This window comes from Leptonotus elevatus, chromosome 11 (genome assembly GCF_054856555.1).
Source record: "Leptonotus elevatus isolate MCC_2025b chromosome 11, RoL_Lele_1.0, whole genome shotgun sequence".
Taxonomy (NCBI): Eukaryota; Metazoa; Chordata; class Actinopteri; order Syngnathiformes; family Syngnathidae; genus Leptonotus; species Leptonotus elevatus.
In genome coordinates this window covers 9,127,075-9,147,790 of record NC_141249.1, presented here as the reverse complement: position 1 = coordinate 9,147,790, position 20,716 = coordinate 9,127,075, and the positions used below count along the sequence as shown (strand labels likewise).

The 20,716-nt window shown below is 38.6% G+C and overlaps 2 protein-coding genes across 3 annotated transcripts; both read left to right on the top strand.

Annotated features, from left to right (window-relative positions):
* The first annotated feature begins 715 nt into the window (after positions 1–715).
* On the top strand, positions 716–6,812 carry LOC147165734 (intestinal-type alkaline phosphatase-like). The gene is made up of 11 exons (XM_086089077.1): positions 716–791; positions 966–1,082; positions 1,927–2,042; positions 2,309–2,483; positions 4,014–4,186; positions 4,318–4,443; positions 4,584–4,653; positions 4,733–4,871; positions 5,945–6,135; positions 6,210–6,323; positions 6,541–6,812. The coding sequence occupies exons 1-11, from the start codon at positions 716–718 to the stop codon at positions 6,810–6,812; spliced, it is 1,569 nt and encodes a 522-aa protein (XP_085945203.1).
* Positions 6,813–7,557: 745 nt separating this feature from the next.
* Positions 7,558–20,065, top strand: LOC147165733 (uncharacterized). Of its 2 annotated transcripts, XM_086090117.1 has the most exons (10): positions 7,871–7,909; positions 9,623–9,753; positions 9,851–10,003; positions 10,486–10,591; positions 10,670–10,793; positions 11,126–13,549; positions 13,636–13,807; positions 14,426–14,588; positions 14,779–14,911; positions 15,192–20,065. In XM_086090117.1, the coding sequence occupies exons 3-10, from the start codon at positions 9,954–9,956 to the stop codon at positions 15,356–15,358; spliced, it is 3,339 nt and encodes a 1,112-aa protein (XP_085946243.1). In that variant the 5' UTR covers positions 7,871–7,909; positions 9,623–9,753; positions 9,851–9,953; the 3' UTR covers positions 15,359–20,065. The 2 variants fall into 2 exon arrangements, with proteins under 2 accessions (XP_085946242.1, XP_085946243.1); XM_086090116.1 differs by lacking the exon at positions 9,623–9,753 and having other exon boundaries at positions 7,558–7,909.
* The last annotated feature ends 651 nt before the right edge of the window (positions 20,066–20,716 follow it).

Sequence of the window (20,716 nt, the reverse complement as noted above, 5' to 3'; positions counted from 1 at the left end):
TAGGTGAATGAGGAGTCAGTAAAGCACGTTGATGACCTTGTATGTGGAAAAGTGCTACAAATGAGAGCCCATTTATTGATCGCCAGAGTAGCCACGCCCAAAAACGTCATGAAATATTGAAATGGTTTATTGTATCTAAAAAAAAAGTACTGTACTGTACACTTTTCTCAGTCCATGCACGTTTTTATCTTCAAACATTTATAATGTATTTTAGAAACAAAACTCTGAATTTACTTTACATGTCATAGTACTGTACTTTGATGTACTATTACTATTACTTTTAGTACATTTTCCTGCCTACTCCAATAAACTGGCCATAAAGTAATCTACTGGAGATGTGAAACTTTAGAGTTATGAGCATAAGAATACACCACTGACACACCCAATGTAACAGTATTTGCGCAACTGATTGTATTTGCACGTGGAGATCATAAATGTCACATAAATAATTTCATTTGTTGCATGCTAGTTACGTTTTTCGGGTCATGTTTTCTGGGAGCTGCATCCATTGAAAAGCTTGTGGACAATACCCAATGCAAGGCCAAAAACACTATTGATTTAGCATCCCTACTTCAGAAGCGTGCGTGTGTCTTGGCACGCTCTCTTTAGCCTGTTGTAAAATATATGTGCCCTTTGTTCCATAACTGTGGCTATAAAATGACCAAGGTGTGTTTTGCCCTGTGCATTATTTTCAAACTCAGAAAACATCAACAGCATGGCCGGGAAGCATATATTTGTTTTGTGCACTTTACTGATTTTTATTTCAATCCAGAGGACTGTTTCTGTTGATGGTAAACATTTATCACTTATTTCTTAATAATTGATTAGAGTTGACTATTTGGCATTCCGGGATGACATACAAACCTGAATACAAAAGAGTTGATGCTAAATTATTCTTCATTGTTTTTCATTGTTGGAATCCACATTTGGATGATACTCACTCACTGTTTCTTTCCTCTGTAAAGAGGAAGAGCTCCATGCCAGTTTCTGGAACAACAAAGGGAAGCAAGCTCTTCACACTGCTCTCAACGTTCAGCCTAATCTCCACCAAGCCAAGAATATCATTCTTTTCCTAGGGGATGGTGAGTTGAGGGAAGACATTATCTTCCTAATTAAACAGCCTCTTTGAATTAGTGAGGTAATTATATGCCATTGGATCATGGAAGTGAAAGTTTAATGACTGTGGTACAGTTCTCAAATGAAGTGATCAAATTAGTGTGAATTAAATAGCAAAATGAAGGTATTATGGCAGAGGGAGGCGACTTGAGACTTGTTCTGCAAAAAGTCTTTTTGACAGCATTTTTTTTTTTTTTTTTTGTCACAGTTATTTTCTATGAGTGTATCTGCACCTTGTATGTAGAACAGAAACGTTTCGGTCAACGGTATCTGTGCACAATATTAATCTGGCAACACGTGTAGGCCTATCTGTAAAATAAATTTTCTGGATTCTATCCACTTCTGTCTCCAATAAAGAGCAATTAAAGATTAATTTTCTTCTTGTACTTGTTCTTCCTCCTATCTAATATCAAAATGCATAATATATGTAGCTTTTACTGCTCATCTGTTTATTCTATGAGCCAAGGTCAATAATTGACATTTGATATTATTTCAAATTTAGCGATGAGTTAATGTGTGCATTTACAACTTAGTATCAGATCCACAAGTACATGCTGAGAGCGGCTATTTAAATAAAACAATTTTTTTTATCAGTACCTGTTGTTGATAGCATGTCCTGTAATCATCCCATTACAGTCATATTCTTGAAAACAAGTTAGGAATAAATCCAACAAGGCCGACAATACTGCAATATGTCCCTTAGAAGGCATAATAATATTGAAGCATTATGAAGTTCATAAAAGTGCAATAGCAGTCTTGTGGTCTGGTTGTCAATGATATCCAACATTTAAATGTCCATTCTACTTCCAGGTATGGGAGTAACGACAGTTACTGCTGCCCGCATTCTCAAAGGCCAAATGGCAGGACAGTCTGGAGAAGAGACCAGTTTGGTCATGGATACCTTCCCTCACCTGGCATTGTCTAAGGTCAGCACACTCATTATAACTTCAATACATGATGTTACTATACTATACTATACTATACTATACTATACTATACTATACTATACTATACTATACTTAAATCCGTCATTGGTCAGGACTCATGTCCACAAAGTATTATGACAATACCTCAGACAATACCTTAATTGTATCAATAGTGGATACTGTTTGAAATCTCCCTACTTCTTGGACTTGCTTAATGAAAACAACTTGACAATGTGATGAGGTTGTTGTTGTTTTCAACCTTGCAGACATACAATGTAGACCAACAAATGCCAGACAGTGCCGGCACAGCTACTGCATATCTATGTGGAGTGAAAGCCAACTATGGTACCCTGGGAGTCACTGCTGCCACTCCAAGGTACAACTGCAGTGCCACCTATGGGAACGAAGTCAAATCTGTGCTATATCGGGCCAAGCAAGCAGGTATCATTAATTTGAGCTATCACAATCAGTCTAAGTCAAATGTTAAAACTGTTCCAAATTGCCTCACTGCAAGTTTCATATGGAATTTAGAACCATGCATACTCCTTATCATTGTGAAGTACGGTATACGATTATAAAGACATAACACCGATGACACTGGGGATTTACCCAACTTAATCCATCTCTTAACACCATCACTATCCTGGCGCCATTAGAAAAAAAAACCATCAATGCTATACAAAAATGCCCACAACTATGCCACATAATCATCTGGTTGCTCTAACCAACCAACCAGAGGAAGGAAAATTTTTGAATTTGGTAAACAGTCCCATTGAAGACCCTGGGCAGATTAGATTAACAAGACAGCACAGAGAGGCTAAAATCTAATTGACTAGCAAACAAACAAACAAACAAACAAACAAACAAACAAACAAACAAACACCTAACATCCACATACAATAGCTAATGTTGGCAATGCAGCCAAGAGTAATGCTATGAATAAGCGGCTTGCAGATCTCGGGCCGCATTATGGGTAAGGTACATTTTTTGCCTACCAAACAGTTTTCAAAAATATTGGAAAGCAACAAATAAAGTTGTGCTTTGAACAATTTCATTGCAGAAAGTTGATGTTTTTTCATTTAATAGATTTCAAACGTGTCGTTTGGCACTCAATAGACTGACTGACCTCCGCTAGGACACTACAGTTACGCTTAGTTGAGTGCTTAATGACATTTGGCTAGATCTTTATAAGGCTATGCACCGTGCGGTGCTTCCACTTATTAAAGAGAATAAATGAATGGGAATACAATTATACTATTTCATTATCTTCTGACAGTTAATTCAGCCAGTACAGAAGGCCTTCCTTTAATGGCCCACAGCTGATGGTGTAGTGGCCTGAATTTGGTGCACGCAGCATGGATTACCATTTAAAAGCAGTACAGTACGGTGTTTTCGCATTCACTGTGCGCCGCATCAGCAAACCATAAAGGAAGACGACGTCACATTCATTGTGTGGTTGTATTTCAGTTTTTATAAGACAGGAGATGGCAAATGAATCCAAGATAATTACACTGTATTCAGAGAACGCAAGAAAAATAATTGCTGCACAGGGAACACGTCCGAATTTTTGAGTCATCTCACCACCCAAAATTACACAGCTTACACATGGAAGGCCGTTAGATATAGATATACTGTAAATTTAAATATATCACAGTCATCTTAGTAATTTTACTTGCATTTTGTGGGGTCTTGTTGCATAGAATATATGTTTGCTTATTGCTGTTTACTATCTTAAACATGCAAAAATCTTAGGAGGTCTGATTTTATATTACGTGTATTCAAAATGAAAAAAACTTGGTGGTATGCAATTTAATTTAATAATTAACAACTGCTACTACTTTGAATGTTGAATGCAGAAAGGCTGTTTGATTGACATATCAGAGAAAAACGGCTACATGGGCCAATATTTTTCATTTTGGGTATGATCAGCTTACATGTGTATTCATATGACCATGTTTTTTTTTCTCTTAGGGAAATCAGTTGGGATTGTCACTACAACTCGAGTTCAGCATGCATCTCCAGGTGCAACTTATGCTCACACTGCTAACCGAGGTTGGTACGCTGACTCGGATCTCTCCCCTGAGGCCGTTGCAAACGGCTGCCGAGACATTGCATACCAGCTTGTTCACAATGTCGAGATAAATGTAAGTTTTAAAGCAGAAAGCATACATATTTCACTCAAATTGTCTCTACTACTATACGCCACATGTTCTTCATCATCGTTTACTTCAACAAAACACTAATGCTGCTAAAACTGCTAATGTGCCTTATCAAGGTCATACTTGGTGGTGGTCGACAATACATGATTCCCAGAGCCATGCAAGACCCAGAATATCCCAGGGAAAGAGGAGATCGAGTTGATGGACAAAACCTTATTGTTGAGTGGCTAAAGAATAAAAAGGTAAGGGGTGTGGTTTACAATACACTTGTTTGGAATAATCTTTGCAACCTCCATTATCATTAAACATTTCTAACATTATTTACCAGACAATCCACAACTTCTGTAATGGGTTTATTTGTGTTACTTTTCATGGCCAACAGAGAGCAAAATATGTTTGGAACAAAAAACAGTTTGACGATATCAATCCTAGAAACACAGACTTCCTGATGGGTAAGTATGCGGTACCAAAACATCAACATCTTCCAATCTTCCATGTTGTTTTTAACTAGTATTTTCTTACTATCTTTAGGTCTTTTTGAGCCCAAGGACTGTCGCTACGAGATGGAGCGCAATCCGTTAAGCGACCCATCCCTTACTGAGATGACAGAGAAAGCCATTAAGATTCTGAGCAAAAACCCAAAAGGATATTTCCTTTTTGTGGAAGATAAGTATTGTTTGACATCAGATACAACCACAAATTAGACATATAAAACAGATCAACATAATATATTTTGAAAATCTGAACATTGATTTTATTTTTTGTTTTTTTCAAGAAGAAAAAAAAATAACAACATATAATTTCCTTTGTTCACCTTAACCATCAGTCATTCACTTTTTATGAAATATTTAATTTCTCCTGTCATACAGTTTACAGTCTACAGTAAAAAAAAAAAAAGAAAGAAAGAAGAAGAAGCAAATATTCGCTGAATAAATCGTTTACAATTTCAGAAAGTTACATTTTATTTTTAATGCTAATTAAATTTTAGTGTTACGCTAATAACAGGGTTGAAAGTAACAGGATTGAAAATTGAGTAGAGTTTTTGCTCAACAGTACATGCAAGGTGCTACGCGTTATGTGAACTGGTCAACAATAAACTCAGCTATGTAGTAAGAACAGAAAAAGGTTCATATTAAAGCATCTTTTTCTGATACTATGAGTAACACAGATGGTACAACTAAAAACGCTGAAAAATAAATAGAAGATACTTTTTACTTTAGGTCAGGGATAGGGAACCCTGGTCCTCATGAGCCACTGTCCTGCCTGTTTTCCATGTCTCTTTACTCCAACACAGCTGACTCAAATGATCAGCTAATCAGCAAGCTCTGTAGAAGCATCTTGTTTATGAATCAGGTGTGTTGGTGGAGGGAGACATGGAAAACAGGCAGGACAGTGGCTCTCGATGACCAGGGTTCCCTACCACTGCCTTAGGTCGACCAATGGTCAGAGCTTAGCTTGATGATGTCATCTCTTCTGAGTCATATAGGTCAAAAAAAAATTCCTCACTCGGGGTTGTGTCTATATTCAGAGACACAACTTCAGAGCATAATTACTATTTAAAGTATGTCAATTAAAATGAAGATACAGTATCTAAGCAAATAGAAACAAAGCTAATTTCAAATTTATTTTATCTGTTATATCATGTTTCTGCATTTTATGCATGGATTATTTGAAATTTCAGCAATTTTGGAATGTCCTAAACACATTTGTAACCCTGAGATTCATTTGTCTTTGAAATTTAAGGGGGAGAATAGACCACGGTCACCATGCCGGGAGGGCCAAAAGATCTCTCACTGAGGCTATTGAGTTTGATCGAGCCATCGGGCGAGCAGCTGAACTTACAAATGAGCTGGACACGCTGTCTATAGTCACTGCAGACCACTCACATGTCTTCTCATTTGGCGGATATTCAGCCAGAGGAAATCCCGTTTTAGGTGATGCTTTTACACTGTGCATGAGTTAAGTGGAGAAACACTTTCTGATACTGGTTCATCACGTGATCTTATAGGGGTTTCCCGCTCAATGGCTGAGGACAAAAAGCGCTTTACCATTGCTGGATATGCAAATGGTCCAGGATATCAGTTCAATGGAACTCGTCCAGATGTAAATGAAACAATTTCAAGTAAGTGGACTGTCAGCTGGCCTTTTATAATGTACAAAGTAATATAGTAGCTCCATCTTGTGGTGTAAGATGTGGAGCCCTGGATGTTAAGTGCAGTGTTTCCTAACATTTATTGAGCCAAGGCACCCATTTTACATGATAAAAATGTCACAGAACACCACCAAACTAAAATGTCATCAAACGTGTTAATCTAATCCACTTTTCCTTTCTACTTCAGTGGGTAATGAGTACCGTCAACAGGCTACAGTCCCTCTGGATTCAGAGACCCACGGCATCGAGGATGTGGCTATATATGCCAAAGGTCCAATGTCCCACCTCCTCCATGGGGTCCAGGAACAGAACTACATTGCCCATGTAATGGCTTACGCATCTTGTCTGCCACCCTATGAGGACTGCAAACTCGACCTTTCCAACCATGCTGGAAGCTTCTACCCCAGCTTGCTACTCCTCCTCATTGGCCTAATTGTTTTCTCTGTCTCCACATCATAGCTGTGCTTGACATGTTTTTCTAACAATATTATGCATAGGCTACTGTCAAGAGTGGCAAAACCCACGACAGCTGCCATATCAAGTAATTTTGTATTTATTGACTTTTAAATGATTGTTTGTTGTACATTCAAATTTGATGTGTTATTTGTACGTTTTTGGAAAGGAATGTTGTAATTATTTTTGGACATATTTTGAATAATACATGCTATATTCATCCATCCATTTATCCATCTTCTATTGCAGGGAACATAAAAAACAAAACTAAAACGTTTACACTCACATTCACACCCAAGGATGATTTAGAGCAGGGGTCGCCTCACCAACCAATAGTTGAAACCAAGAGCCTTCATCACTCATCAATACAATGGCTTTATACACACTGTTGAAATAGCAGATTTGCTCAGTTTACCTTCAATTATATGTTATTAATAATTAATTATATTCATCTATGTAAAGACACAATAATTATCAACAATGATTTAACAAAGTAAGAAAGAGACACAGGGTTGGGAGGGTTACATTTAAAATGTATTCCGATATAGTTGCTAGCTACGTGTTAAAAATGTAATTAGTAACGTAATCCAAGCGCCATAATATTAACGTAATGTACGAATGTAATTTATACATTTATTACTGTTACTTTTCCGCCTTTCTACGGTTCCACCCTCCACTCCGGGAGGTGGCGGTACTGAGCCTAAACGTTGGTAGGTGGGACGGGACATCCGTAATCGTCGCCAAAGGGAGGGTTCTTCGCCTTTGGAGGGAAGTTTGTTTTGTCGAAAATAATAGACACAACAAAGTTGCCATGATATTAACTTCTGGGGTATAAAACAACATTGCATTTAATTATGTAATCGAAGCGCTTGGCAATATTAAACTGCTGAATGTTTATGCCGACCAACCGTGGTATTTTGATGTCTGGCTTAGCCTGCTAGCTGTTTCCTCGATGATGTTGCTTGCACGGATGTAAACAATCCCACCGTGAAGATGCTAATAACTGATAATAGATTTGTGTTTTGAACGAATGTGGATATGGATCGGAGGAAGAGGAAACTGGAGAGTCAACTGTGTGCAGCAGTGAACAATGGGGAACCGAGGTGATGTACATACAGTCTTTTGTTTAAACCATGCATGTGCCCCAGAATCCTGGGGGCAAGTTGATTCGGACACATATTTTGCTCGTCATTGGGTTGATTTTGTGTTTTCGTGGCCTTCGTCAAAATGCACTTTGGCTGACGTTTAATAAGGTAAAGAGGAAGGTGTGTGTAATCCTTTTACTTATCTGAATGGGATTTCTGGACGAGAAAAAAATGCATTGTGGTGTGATGCTGCTACTGTGTGCTTGTCTAAAAACATTTGACTGTTCGAAAAACAGAACAAATCAGCACATGGCATGATGTTGAATATTTTTCGGTGAGTGTGAGCGCAATCACAATCAGGCGTTTACAATACAAGTTGTTGCTTCTTTTCACGCGATATAAATAATGAATTGTGGTTTGTCGAACGATAAAGTGGGCGTCAAGGTTTTTTTAATTTTTTATCGTGTTAAACGTTAGGCTTCTTCATTCAGGATAACAAAACGAGCGTTTTAGTAATACAAGACTATAACAACAAATGCAAATCCACTATGTATTTTTATGTACAGTACCTACCTGCACTAGCAGCACAACTACCATAACAAGGGTAACAACAACGCTTGAATATGGTGAGGTCACTATGGCAATGCTTATGAATGATACGAGCAACACAAAAACTGGAGTATTTTTTAGATATAACAATAAATGTGAAGCCACGTAACTATATTAGCAGCGCCCTCCTGAAATGGGGCAACATAACAAGGTACCACAGAGCAGAACAAATCTGAAGTCCATGAGTAATTCACTCACCATAACGTTAAATTAAGAGCTGCTCGCTGCAGAGTGGGCCATCATGCGTGGGAATCACTTGTAGCTGTAAGTCCATGTACCTTTTTTCCTCTTCTTGGTCATAGGCTCCTGTGTACATCACTGGGCCTTTACTCCGTTGCAAATAAACTTTTCAAATATGTCTGTTTTTTTAAGCCTCAACTAATCCATTAACCGGAAGTACAGTAAGTTTTTTTATTCTTTCGACTGTGCGGCCTGGCCCACGGCCCAGGGCCCGGTCCGTGGCCTGGTGGTTGGGGACCACTGATATTGTAGGACATTTATGCAGGACAAGAATTTCAGTATCGACTCCAGCCTGTTCACTAGGGGTGGGAATCTTTGAATGTCTCGCGATTCAATTAGATTCAGATTTTTGGGTCTGTGATTCGATTCAGAATCGATTAAGAACGGTTTTTGATTCAAAATGATTTGATTGACAATTATTTTTGCTTCAATCTATAGATGTGCAAGGAATTGTACTGATCTACTCCAGTCTGGCTCACTAATGCTAATTAGCGCGCTACTCGCGTCACTTTTATCACTCCAAAAACTTTTATTGGAATAACTTGATCGTGACTTTTCCTTCTACTCTCTAATGTTGCTAACTTAACAGTGTATTAGACTGCGTGGAACCACACTGCCCCTAGGTGGCCAAATCGGGTACAACATGAACGGTGCTCCAAATAAAGGCACACACAAAGGCAAGACAATATAAAATAATTTAAATAAAATCCATTTGGAGACATTTAAAATCGATTCTGAATTGTACTAAATGAGAATTGTGATTTTTTTATGAGAATCTATTTTTTTTGCACACGCCTACTGTTTACCATGATTTGTGATCAGGAATCAGGATCATTATCAGGCTTCTGCAAAGCTTGCTGATGAGCTGATCATTACATACAGCTGCGCTGAAGGAGGAAGACATGGAAAACAGGGTGGATAGTGGCTCTCGAGGACCAAACTTGGCCACCCCTGATCGACTCTCTTGATCTTGACATTTGCTGTAGTACAGGACAAGGACATATTGCACATCTGTATGTGTCATGAACAAATGCCTCAATTCTGATGTGGTTGTGTTATGTCCTTTCTGTTAAGTGTGACAATGTGTAATACGTTTCTCTTCCGCTGCAGATCTGTGAAGCTACTTCTGTCCCAGGGTGCAATCCCTGATCTCGTGGGGAGTAAGGGGGTGGCTGCAATACATCTGGCTGTAGGCAAAGAAACGGAAAAGAACATGCGATGCTTGAAACTGCTTCTGCAACACGGTGTTGACCTGAATGTGAGGTGAGTGGCACTCTCACCGCTTGTATGTTGATTTTAAACCTGATTTTGTTGTTCACTCTGAACCATTACATTTTATATGAAATAACAGGTGTAGGTTTAGCATTTCAATGCATTGTTCTTTAAAAAAAAAACAACATTTGTGTAGTCAATTGATTTACACCCTGAGTCACGGCCGCCATTATTTTCAATGGCAGCATTGTATATTGGGGTATGACTAAACATTTAATAAGGTTATTTTAAAATGTTTTACAAAAAATCTGTCCATGCCTGCAGGGTTTATATATATATATATATATATATATATATATATATATATATATATATATATATATATTTTTTTTTTACTATTATCCTGGATCGACAGTGTTATTATGAGTGCACAAAGTAGTGCAGATTTTGACTCATAAATTGCGATGCCAATCCACTTATTTCAAACCCTGAATTAAAAAAAAAAAGAACTAAATTTGCTGTTTTCCTCACAGATCATCAGATGGCCTAACTCCCCTTCACGTGGCTGCAATTTGGGGATGCTATCAAAATCTGAAGTTACTTTTGATGAACGGTGGTAACCCCACTATAAAAGATAAGGTAAGGTCCACCATCTATCTATAGCTGGCTACAGAATAGACACAGAGTTGATCTTAAAATACTTCTGCAATAATGCAGGAAGGAAATACACCGATGCGCCTTGCAGAACTAGAGGACAACAGAAAGTGTGCTCAGCTATTACAGGAGTATCTGTCCAGTTATGAGGGCATGGAAGAGAAGGATCTGCCTCAATTCAAATACAGTAAGAAAATGTTTTTGGAAACAAAAGTTTAGGAAACAATGTAGTAGATGTATGTGTGACCGAGGTGTATTGACTAATATGCATTTTTTGAGGCCGATACCAATTTTTGTCAGAAAAAATGCAGATTACCGTTTATTTACTATATGTATATATATGTATGTGTGTATATATATTATATATGTCTATTTTGCATTGATCATATTTAGGATGTGTGAAAGTGTTGTAACTTTATAAATTTGATAGGGAAGTGCAATGTTGGGTAAGTTGCAAGTAAACTTCGTCAATTGTGATAGTTATCAGTTTCCTCTATATATTTTTTCCTCTCTCCATAGGGGTATATTCCGACCACACTGACACGTCTGGCTATCCTGAATCTGCCTCCAGCTTCACTTCCCAGGTGTCTCTGATAAGTGACCTTGGTGAAGCCCCTTTAAGCAGCACAAGGCGCTCATCATTTTTTAACCGCTCAAACATAGATGGAGGGGCAGTTTGCAAGGAAATAATGTATAACAAACCATATGATGGAGACAATGAAATGGGACACAATCCGAACTCTAGCAATTTCTTACACTGGGCATCTGAAGATGCCTCCTTTTTATCTAGCACCCGGATGTCTACAGCGGGACCCACAATACGTTTTCCAAAGGAGAATCATTTGTTTGCTGCTGCTGATGCGCCCCTGACAGAGGAAGGTGTACTTAATAAACCCTCAGAAAATGGACAAATTACTCCTGTCGAACAAAACACACTTCCCCCATTTCTGTCCAGACGAGCAAATCGTAAAAGTGTCAGCTTCTGTAATGTCGATGAATATTTTCCTGTTTTCAGTCCTGAATCTCCCAAAAAGACAGCAGCTGTTGATGGTACGCAGGGTAATGGCTACCTGTCTTTCGACCTTTCTGAGTACTCTGGCTTCCTGGATTCAGAACGAATGGCTACTATTCTACCGCAGCAGGGCATAGATGTCACTTCACCAGACCACGTCTTTGTTTTCTGCCGGGAAAGTAGTTCGACTACAGACGAAGAAATCTTGGAGAAAACAGTCATCAGTCACTGTTCTTTTTTAGACAGTGGTAAAAAGGCGGATGAGAATGTAAATGAAGCTCCAGAGAATATAGAACAGCCAACACATCCAAGTGGGGCCAGCAGTAGCAGTGGAGGCAGTAGTAGTTATGGTAGTTGTGAAAGTGACCATTACACCAGTGCACTAGATATTTACATACACCCTAAACCGCTCTCTTTATCGGAACAAACCACCGGACAGCCCGAAGATGTCCCACAAGCTCATAGTGAACCTCTAGTTGATGTTTATAAACAGAGCATGACTGAGGATAATAATCTAAGCACGACTGTGGTTAAAGCTTGCAACGATCCTGCTGTAATTACTTTAAGTGAGCCGGACGACCCGTTGGAAGACATTTGGTCATCTAATCCATCTGAAGCCAAAGAACCATTTCCACCAAGTCCATTTGTAACAGGCCGGGCACCGTCAAGGCAGAGTCGCTGCTCACTTAGAGATAGCCAAACCCCTGAGAACCTCTTTCGCACTTCTTGCCTATTTGAGGAGACATTTGCTAAACCAATGCGAACTCGGCACACAACTCCCAGGTCTCACAAGAACAACTATAGTTTACGACGCGCTCCATGCCGCACATCGTCCTATTCTAAACCAGTGTCCTTTCCTGGAGATTACCCAGACACTCAGTCTAACACACCCAAAGCAGGTTCATGTGTGACCTCAAGCCAGGCTGATACCCTCATCCTTCCCAAAAGCATCAGTGGCACATTTGTTGAGTCACAGACTCCATGTGACACGGTTCTCTTGGCGGAAAATCACGAATCCTCAACACATTGCTACGAAAGAAATCTTGCAGAGGTTATCCAAGCTCTTCAAGAACAACAAGTTGGACTTTGTGACACAGTTATCTTGGAGGAAAATCACGAATCATCAGTGGATTCCTATGAAAGAAATCTTGCCGAGGTTATACAGGCCCTTCAAGGACTTTCTGATGGTCAGGAGTTTTTGACAGATGATGTGACAAGTACAGATGAGGCAACAAAGAAGGCAAATTATTTTCCTGAAATACCTCGCCAACAACAGGAAGATCTCTGGATCACAAGGGACTCTAGCTCTCATACAGTATCTTTGTCATCTTCATCCAGCTCCAGCTATTTTTCCCCAAGGAAGTCAAGGGAAAACTCAGACCTCTCGTGTACTCCAGGCACCGGATGCACTCCCAGATACAGCATCAGTCGGCTATCGTCTCACCACAAGTCACAGCACCTGGCCGACCTGTCGTATACTCCTGGGGGGCGCCCGCACCTTGAGGATGCAGACGGACCAGTGGAGTATCTTTACACTGATACAGAGCAGGGTCACAAACTGATTGAGGCCCACATTCCACCTTCAGCTAATACCTCACAAAGCTCCTGCATGAGTACCACTAGCAGTGAAGAGACCATCCTCTACGACTGGCGCTCCATGCAGACCAAAATTAGAGACTTCAAAGAAAACCAGAAACCAACAGAAGGTCCCAGTGACAAGAAGGCCAAAGAGGTTAAGTGTAAATTGTTGCTGGAGACCGAAGGGATGACGGATAAGGAGCTCAGACGGAGGCTTAAAGAGATAGGGGAGAGCCCGGGTCCCATTAGTCGTCGAACCAGGCCAGTCTACATTCGAAGGCTGTGCCGCCTGTTGCAGGAGTCAAACTCTGGGTCGCCGCAGCACCAAGATCAAGTGGGACAACCACAAACCGGTATCAGTATTGTCAGACTGTAAAATAGTTTGAATTATTTAACCTAGCTTCCTAATCTTGTTTTTGTTTCCCCTCTTTCTCTGCAGCACATTTAGGTTATAGTGCAGAACTTAATTTGGCCCTGCGAACTTTCAAGCTGCCTGACTGTCAGGAAGACGAGCAGGCCTTGTGCCAACAATTTGACCAACCGGATCAGAACAGAAAGTGGAGAGAGGGCAATATCAAGTCCAGCTTTAACTACCTGCTGCTCGACCCAAGGTGATGTTCAACACTAATGTTCTCAGCCTGTTCGAACTTCTCAGCCTGTTCCAACTAAGTTTTACCATGTGCAAAACATGTAAAATTATTCATGTCTAATTATTTCTGTCCTTTCTTGCACTGCTTGAAATCTATTCCAGCCCGTCTTTGGTCACAAGATGGTGCTATCTTTTACCCTTTTCACTATGAGGTGTTTGACCACTGATTTTAGATTCCATGACCCTTTTTTTTTTTTCTAAAATAGCCATGCAATGCAGAACAAGCATAAATAGTGAATTTATCTTGCAGTGTTCTAGAGCACAGATTCCCAAACAATGATCCCATTTGGTAGCCGGCTGCAGACCATCTACAACAACTTCCCCTCTGCAGCCATTATGAAACTTGTCAGCAAACCCCTACACCACACTCCATCACCGTTGCCGATTTATCGTCCAAAGTGGCGGTCCATGAAAAGTCTGTGGCAGTCCATGGCAGAATAAATATTGGGGCCCACCATTCCAGACATACTAGACACCTAATTAGTTAGCTGTGCAACCTCATTAAAGGACTGTTGAATTTCATAAGATAACACAATTACACTATTTAATTTATTTAATTTGCTTTTTTCCTCCCCGTCAGAGTGACAAACAATCTTCCGTGCCGGAGTCACGGCATGACTCTACAGGACTGTTTCCAGACATTTGTTAATGCCATTTTTTATGTGGGGAAAGGAAAACGCTCACGCCCCTACAGTCATCTTTACGAGGCCTTGGAGTACTACAAAGGCGATAAGACCTCGAAGGTAGGTCTAACTTCACTTGATGTGTTTAACTATAAAATAATTGATTATTCTGTCTAATATGTTTATTTTTAAAACCCCGTCTTAATATACACCCCTTTATTCAAAAACAGGACATTATTTCAATCTGCATTTTATGCACTAACATAAATTCTGCTTTGCTCCATAACATCACATTTCAACTCTGTGACAGAAACTGTGCCCCAAAGTGCAGCAAATACTTCAGATATGGAACGCCGAGCAGGGGGCCATCTCACTGCATTGCTTCCAGAACGTCATTCCAGTGGAGGCCTACACAAGAGAGGCCTGCATGGTGGAGGCCATCGGTAAGTGAATGATGGAACCGTTCTCTTTTTAATGTGTGATGTTATCAACGGCTCCATGTTATTATGTATGCAAAATGCCCTCGTTGATGCTTATTATGAGATGTTTGGTTTCAGATTTGTGAAATCACAGACGGTACTATAGAAGTTACTGAATATAGCTCTAGTTGTGGTGGCAAAAAAAAATCCAGTTTACTGTCATGCAATATGCAAATCATACCCCATCAAGCACTTAGTCCAGTTTGTCAACCTCGCTTCCTTCCTCCCTCAATTGATGTCACAGGGTTGAAGATGCTCACCAACCAGAAGCGCGGGGATTTCTACGGTGTGGTGTCAAATTGGCAGCTGAAGAAAAAGCGTGAGCTGGGTGTCCACCTGCTCTACCGGGCCATGCAGATATTCCTGGCTGAAGGTGAGCGACAGCTCCGACCAGCAGACATACGACAGTAATAAATGAAAAGAAAACAACAGACAAACTCAAACTCAACAATTTGTGATCGCCTTTAATCCTGATGATCCCTGAACAAGACTTGGAATTACTTTATGATGAGGACATCTACCCCCACACCGTCCACCTCCCTCGCTGTATATAGTCCATTGATCGTGTTAATTTTTTAAGCTTGATGTTTGCATTTTAACTGGAAATGTGTTGAAAATGAGACAATCACAATCAAACTCATGTTAAATGTCAGTGCGCACCTATGAGAGAACTGCAACTAAACATTATTTTAATAATTGATTAATCTGCCTTTTTTTGCCTATTAATCGATAAATCAGATAAAATCGAAGTCTCAATTTTTAATTCTATGTGTGTCTATTCTAAGTGCAAAAATTGCGTACATAAATTAAGATTCAGTTACTGGTTTGGTCTGTAACATGTCAGAAAATAGGAGGGAATGTTGATGTTGATTGTTTTCAAAATAAAAACGGATTTGTATTTGTTTATTATGTATTTTTTTTTTAATTCAAACCAAAGTTAAATCTGCTTTCATGGTTGACCGCAGAAATCTCAGAATAATTTGAAGGCTGAAATTCAGAGGATTTTGTCCATTTTAAATTAAACAGTCTCTAAATGAACCCTTTTAGTACTGTTATCATAGCAGTCCGCCTGTTTTTATTGTTTTTAGTTTTTTTTTCTCTCGACGTAAAGTTCCACTCCTCCGCTTTCAGATATACGTTGCGAGCCCAAACGGTTCCGTGGATACGTTGATTTGTAAGACATGCGTCATCTCCTGTGTCCTGCGTCACTCTTCTCTATGACATAGCGCTTCCCCCTCATCCACACGCGACAATCTGCTAGCTACCCTAATGTATGTGGTATCCAGATAAAGCTCCGCTTCTCTGCTTTCAGAAGCCGTTGGAATTACGTTGCTAGCGCTAGCGGATCAGGAATTTGTTGATTTAAAAAACAAGTCTGTTGTCCTGTCGCCGCCGACAGTTTCGTATTTGAAAGGTTTTAACTATTTTTGATAGTTGATTAAAGATGAATTTGATCATTCATTAGTTCTTGATGAATTGTTTTTAATTAATATTTAATTTATACTGTATATAGTGTATATGAATGCCTTTGAAGTTATTTTGTACCCATGAGATCCTCTGATGCTGCGGAAGCTCTCTGCAAACCATGCTTTGAGATCTCGCACTATTGTAGTTAACATTGTATAGCACCACATATGTATTGTGTAAATTTCCGTCCACTCGGCATCGAATTTGCATCCTGGTCATCCTGGAAAGAGGATTCCCCATTTGTGGCCCCTACTAAAGGTTTATTATTTTTGCGTTGATTTTTTTGTTAAATCTGTTTTTGTTTTAAGGTTTTCCTTGCCCTCTTGTGGTTAAGATCAGGGGCTGTCGTTAATATTTGTCAACTGTTGGTGTGTGAACTCTTTGAGATTCTTTTGTGATTAAGGGCTACATAAAAATAAGCTTGACTTGATCAAATGTGTCTTCAAAAATGTCAGAAACTCTCGAGCATCGGAACTTTCGGCAGGTCTGGGCTGACTCACATTTAACATGAGTTTGAATGTAATTGGTTTCAGAGCATATAAGCCTGCCATTTGCACAAGGGTGTGTATACTTTTTAAATCCACTGTATGTCACTGTACTTGCCTTGCTTACTTTTTTTCTTATTTCATACTGAAGTACCGGTAGTCAAAAGGGTGGGAGAAAAATGTTTCTTTCTCTCATCAGGTGAGTACATTTGTTGTAAAAATATAAATTCTGTTAAATTTGCTGACATTTACAAAGGTGCCATAATAGTTTTATGACATTGTGAGCTTTGTGTAGCAGGTTTTTAATAACATTGATTTTGCTTTCTTTAAAAGTTGATCAAGTCATAACAGGGTGCTCAATTGCTAACTGGCCATTCCATGCAGTATGCATTCTGAAGTCCCCTTAAATGTTTTGAAATGTTAGCCATAGCACAAAGTATATGTTTGTGTTTACTTTTTTTTCACTTGGATTGATATTGTGATATCTCATGGCTGATGTTTTTTACGGTGGTGCCTGAAGATACGAGTCACATGAATTTTTTTTTCGATACAAGCTTTAACTTGAGATTCGAACTCTGTATGGTGGCAGCCACTCGCAGCTGAAGCTTACTGTCAAACTTCAGATGAAACGAGAATTACACATTGTATATTTAAATCAACCACTTAGCCTCCACCTTATTATTAACATGCAATGGGAAACTCCATAGGCACATGGGCTAACAATTAGCAACTTTAGCAAACACAGCAGACCATATATCAATACTCAAAGGCATATCGCTGCCGTTGGCACAAAACTTCATAATTCACAATTTGTTACATGTTTTTTTCTCTCTCACAAATCTATACTATTGGTCAGTCCACTGTGGGTGTAATTTTTTACAAATTATTGACCAATTGTAAATGTTGAAAATGGCGTGTTTTCTTTGATGATGCAATGTTAATGGTTGAGCAAACATGCTGTTTTGGGGATCTCCTGAAAAGTGACTATGATACATTATTTATCCTCTGCAAAGAGCAGCAGACATTACTGGCATACTTATTAGCTGAGAGAGGTGATTCTATTTTATTTTTTTCAAGTATATTTTTATGTAGCCCTATTTTCCTCATTGAAAACACGACAACATTGTTTTTGTTTTTTCCGTGGCTTGAACGCATGAATGGCATTTACCATTCATATCAATGGGCGAAGCTGTGTTTTGAGTTATATGCGTGTTCAAGGAACAAATTAAACTCGTATCTCAAGGCACCACAGGAAATAGACTCTTGAATAATTGTTTTGTGATTTTATAGTAATGTTTGTCAAAATATTTCAATAATATTGTATTGCAAGTCACCCCTAAATAGTACTCCTTGCAGCATTAGTACATGAGGTAGTGAAGTGGTTCTCCAAATGCGGTGAGTTAGAAGGTGCGTGGATTCCCTGTAGTGCTACGCAAAGCAATCACTGAATGAAATGCTCAAATTTTGTGTACTTTAATGTTACAGTGGCTTAAAAAAAAAAAAATTACAATACATGTGTACAGTTTAGTTTTATATCATGTAAGTTTAGTACATTAAAATGCATTTGAGCTTGTAGAACTGTTTTGCAAGCTGTTAGTTATATATTTTTTGTGAAATCCATTTTAATTGGTTCATTATATTTAAACACAGTGTTAAAGCTGCAATATGGAACTTTTTTACCCCAAAAAAATAACTTTACAATAAGCTTTTTATTTGACCATTTATGACTGAAATGCCTTCTAATTAGTAGATTAACACCTTAGCTGTTCACAACGGGTCCTCCTTCAAGCCTCTGGCTAATAGTTTTCAGACTGTATTCGGGTTAGAATTTCCCGCTCGTGTCTGCGGATGTGACGTAATGTGCGTGGTGTGTATGTGAAGAAAGGTATTTGCAGTTTCATTTTTCGCCAGCAGGTGGCAGTAGCGATTCGAAATGGAATGTTCTACGTTCAGTAGCTTTAAAGATGCAGTATGTAACTATCTGTAAAAATAAATATCACTTTTTTTTTTTACTGAAGAAACTACTGGAGGAGATCACACAATACTGATTAATCCTTCTTCCAACATCCTGCTGTATTTTTCAGTATTTGTTCTTTTATATCTTGTGCCACACTAAAAATTACTTCTCACAATGGGTGGTACGGCCACTGTTTTCCTGTTTGTGAATAGCTAACACCAGGGGTCACCAACTCCAGTCCTCGAGGTCACCTATCCGGAATGTTTTGGATGTTTTCCTCCTCCAACACACCTGATTCAAACGATCAGGATCATCAGGCTTCCGCAGAGCTTTTTGATGAGCTGATAATATGAATCTGGTGTTGGAAGAGGGAAACATCCAAAACTGGCTAGTTGCATAGACCTTCTTTTCATCGTATTTATTAAAACATGCATGTGCATGGTTCTGCTTTTGTGAATCTCAATCATAGAATATTGTCACGAGGGCAGAGTCTTGTTTCCACTCCCGCAATTAGCCGTACATGGATGTAGACACGCACTCATTTAGTTGTTCGCTGGTTAGAATGCCGCATGGTCTGCCAACCATTTAGCTAATTATGTTCCATGGTCAAGGGTTTCTTCCAGTAGTCGAGCAGATTATTCACGCGACATGAATTCCTCGCTCATCGAAAAAATGTAAATTGTTGTATTCACTGACAGCAATACTATGAGGCAATTTAATCACCTCAACATTTGTAGGAAAGGCTTTGTTTTGGTTTCTGTTTCTTCATGTTTTGTCATTTAAACTACACGTGTTGGATTCAAAATTGCAATGTGTATTAGGCCAGCTGCTACTAGTAACAGATTTTTGGGTAGTTGTATGCAGCAGTATTGGCTGAAATATAAAAGTTTTTTTCTTCATGATTTTACTTCGATTTTTATGTTGTGCCGCATTATTATTATTTTTTGTAAGATCTCACTATATAGTTACATCGCTGTACTTAATACTACTTAAATGTTTTACTACTGTGAGTTTATGTACATCAAAGCATGTGATCACGAATGGGAGTTAAACAGTCTTAAACCATAATGCTTATATTGCTTAATAATTTGAATGGTGTGATGTCATGCATGACTAGTATTGTAAAGTAGCATTTTTGTACAATTTGCACCATTGTTTTGTTCTTTAGCTTTCAATCTTTTATTGTTTCATAAAGGAGGAAAAAAATAAGACCTGAACCAGATGAGTGCTTTTGTTGTGGAGTAATCATGACGTCCCTCTAGTGGCCAATGGAAGAGTCACACAGTTATTTTATCTTCGACCATAGCTGTTATCGCAATATATGCACGTGTACTATTCTAAATACAAACTTTTATTGATTTTAGAAATGAGCCGTATTTATAATAATGACATTTTATAGTCACATATCACATTAGTGAGAAAAAAATCTCCCAAGTCTTTGAAATCCTTCTGTACTTAAGGTTTTTCAACAAAATATTACTCTAATGCAACTATTGTAAAATACCCGACGGAGAAAAAAATCCATGGTGTGATTTGACTACAGGTAATTCAGTTTTACAAGTAATTACTGAACTTCTTATGAACTGTAATAGTATATTTGGATTTTTTTCTTCTCAAGTTTTACTGAATTAAAACAATTGAAAGTGTTTAGGTGGAGCAGGGTTATAATAGTTCTAGATTTTTCATTTTACAGTATATAGTTTTTATTTTATTTAAATTCATTTATTTTTATTTTTTTAGAACATGGTTTAGTTATTTTATTTCTTGAAAATAGTTTGTTATTATTATTATTATTATTAGTGCAGCACACAAAAAAGGTCACAAAGTATTGTACAATTAAAAAAAAAAAAAAAAAACAAT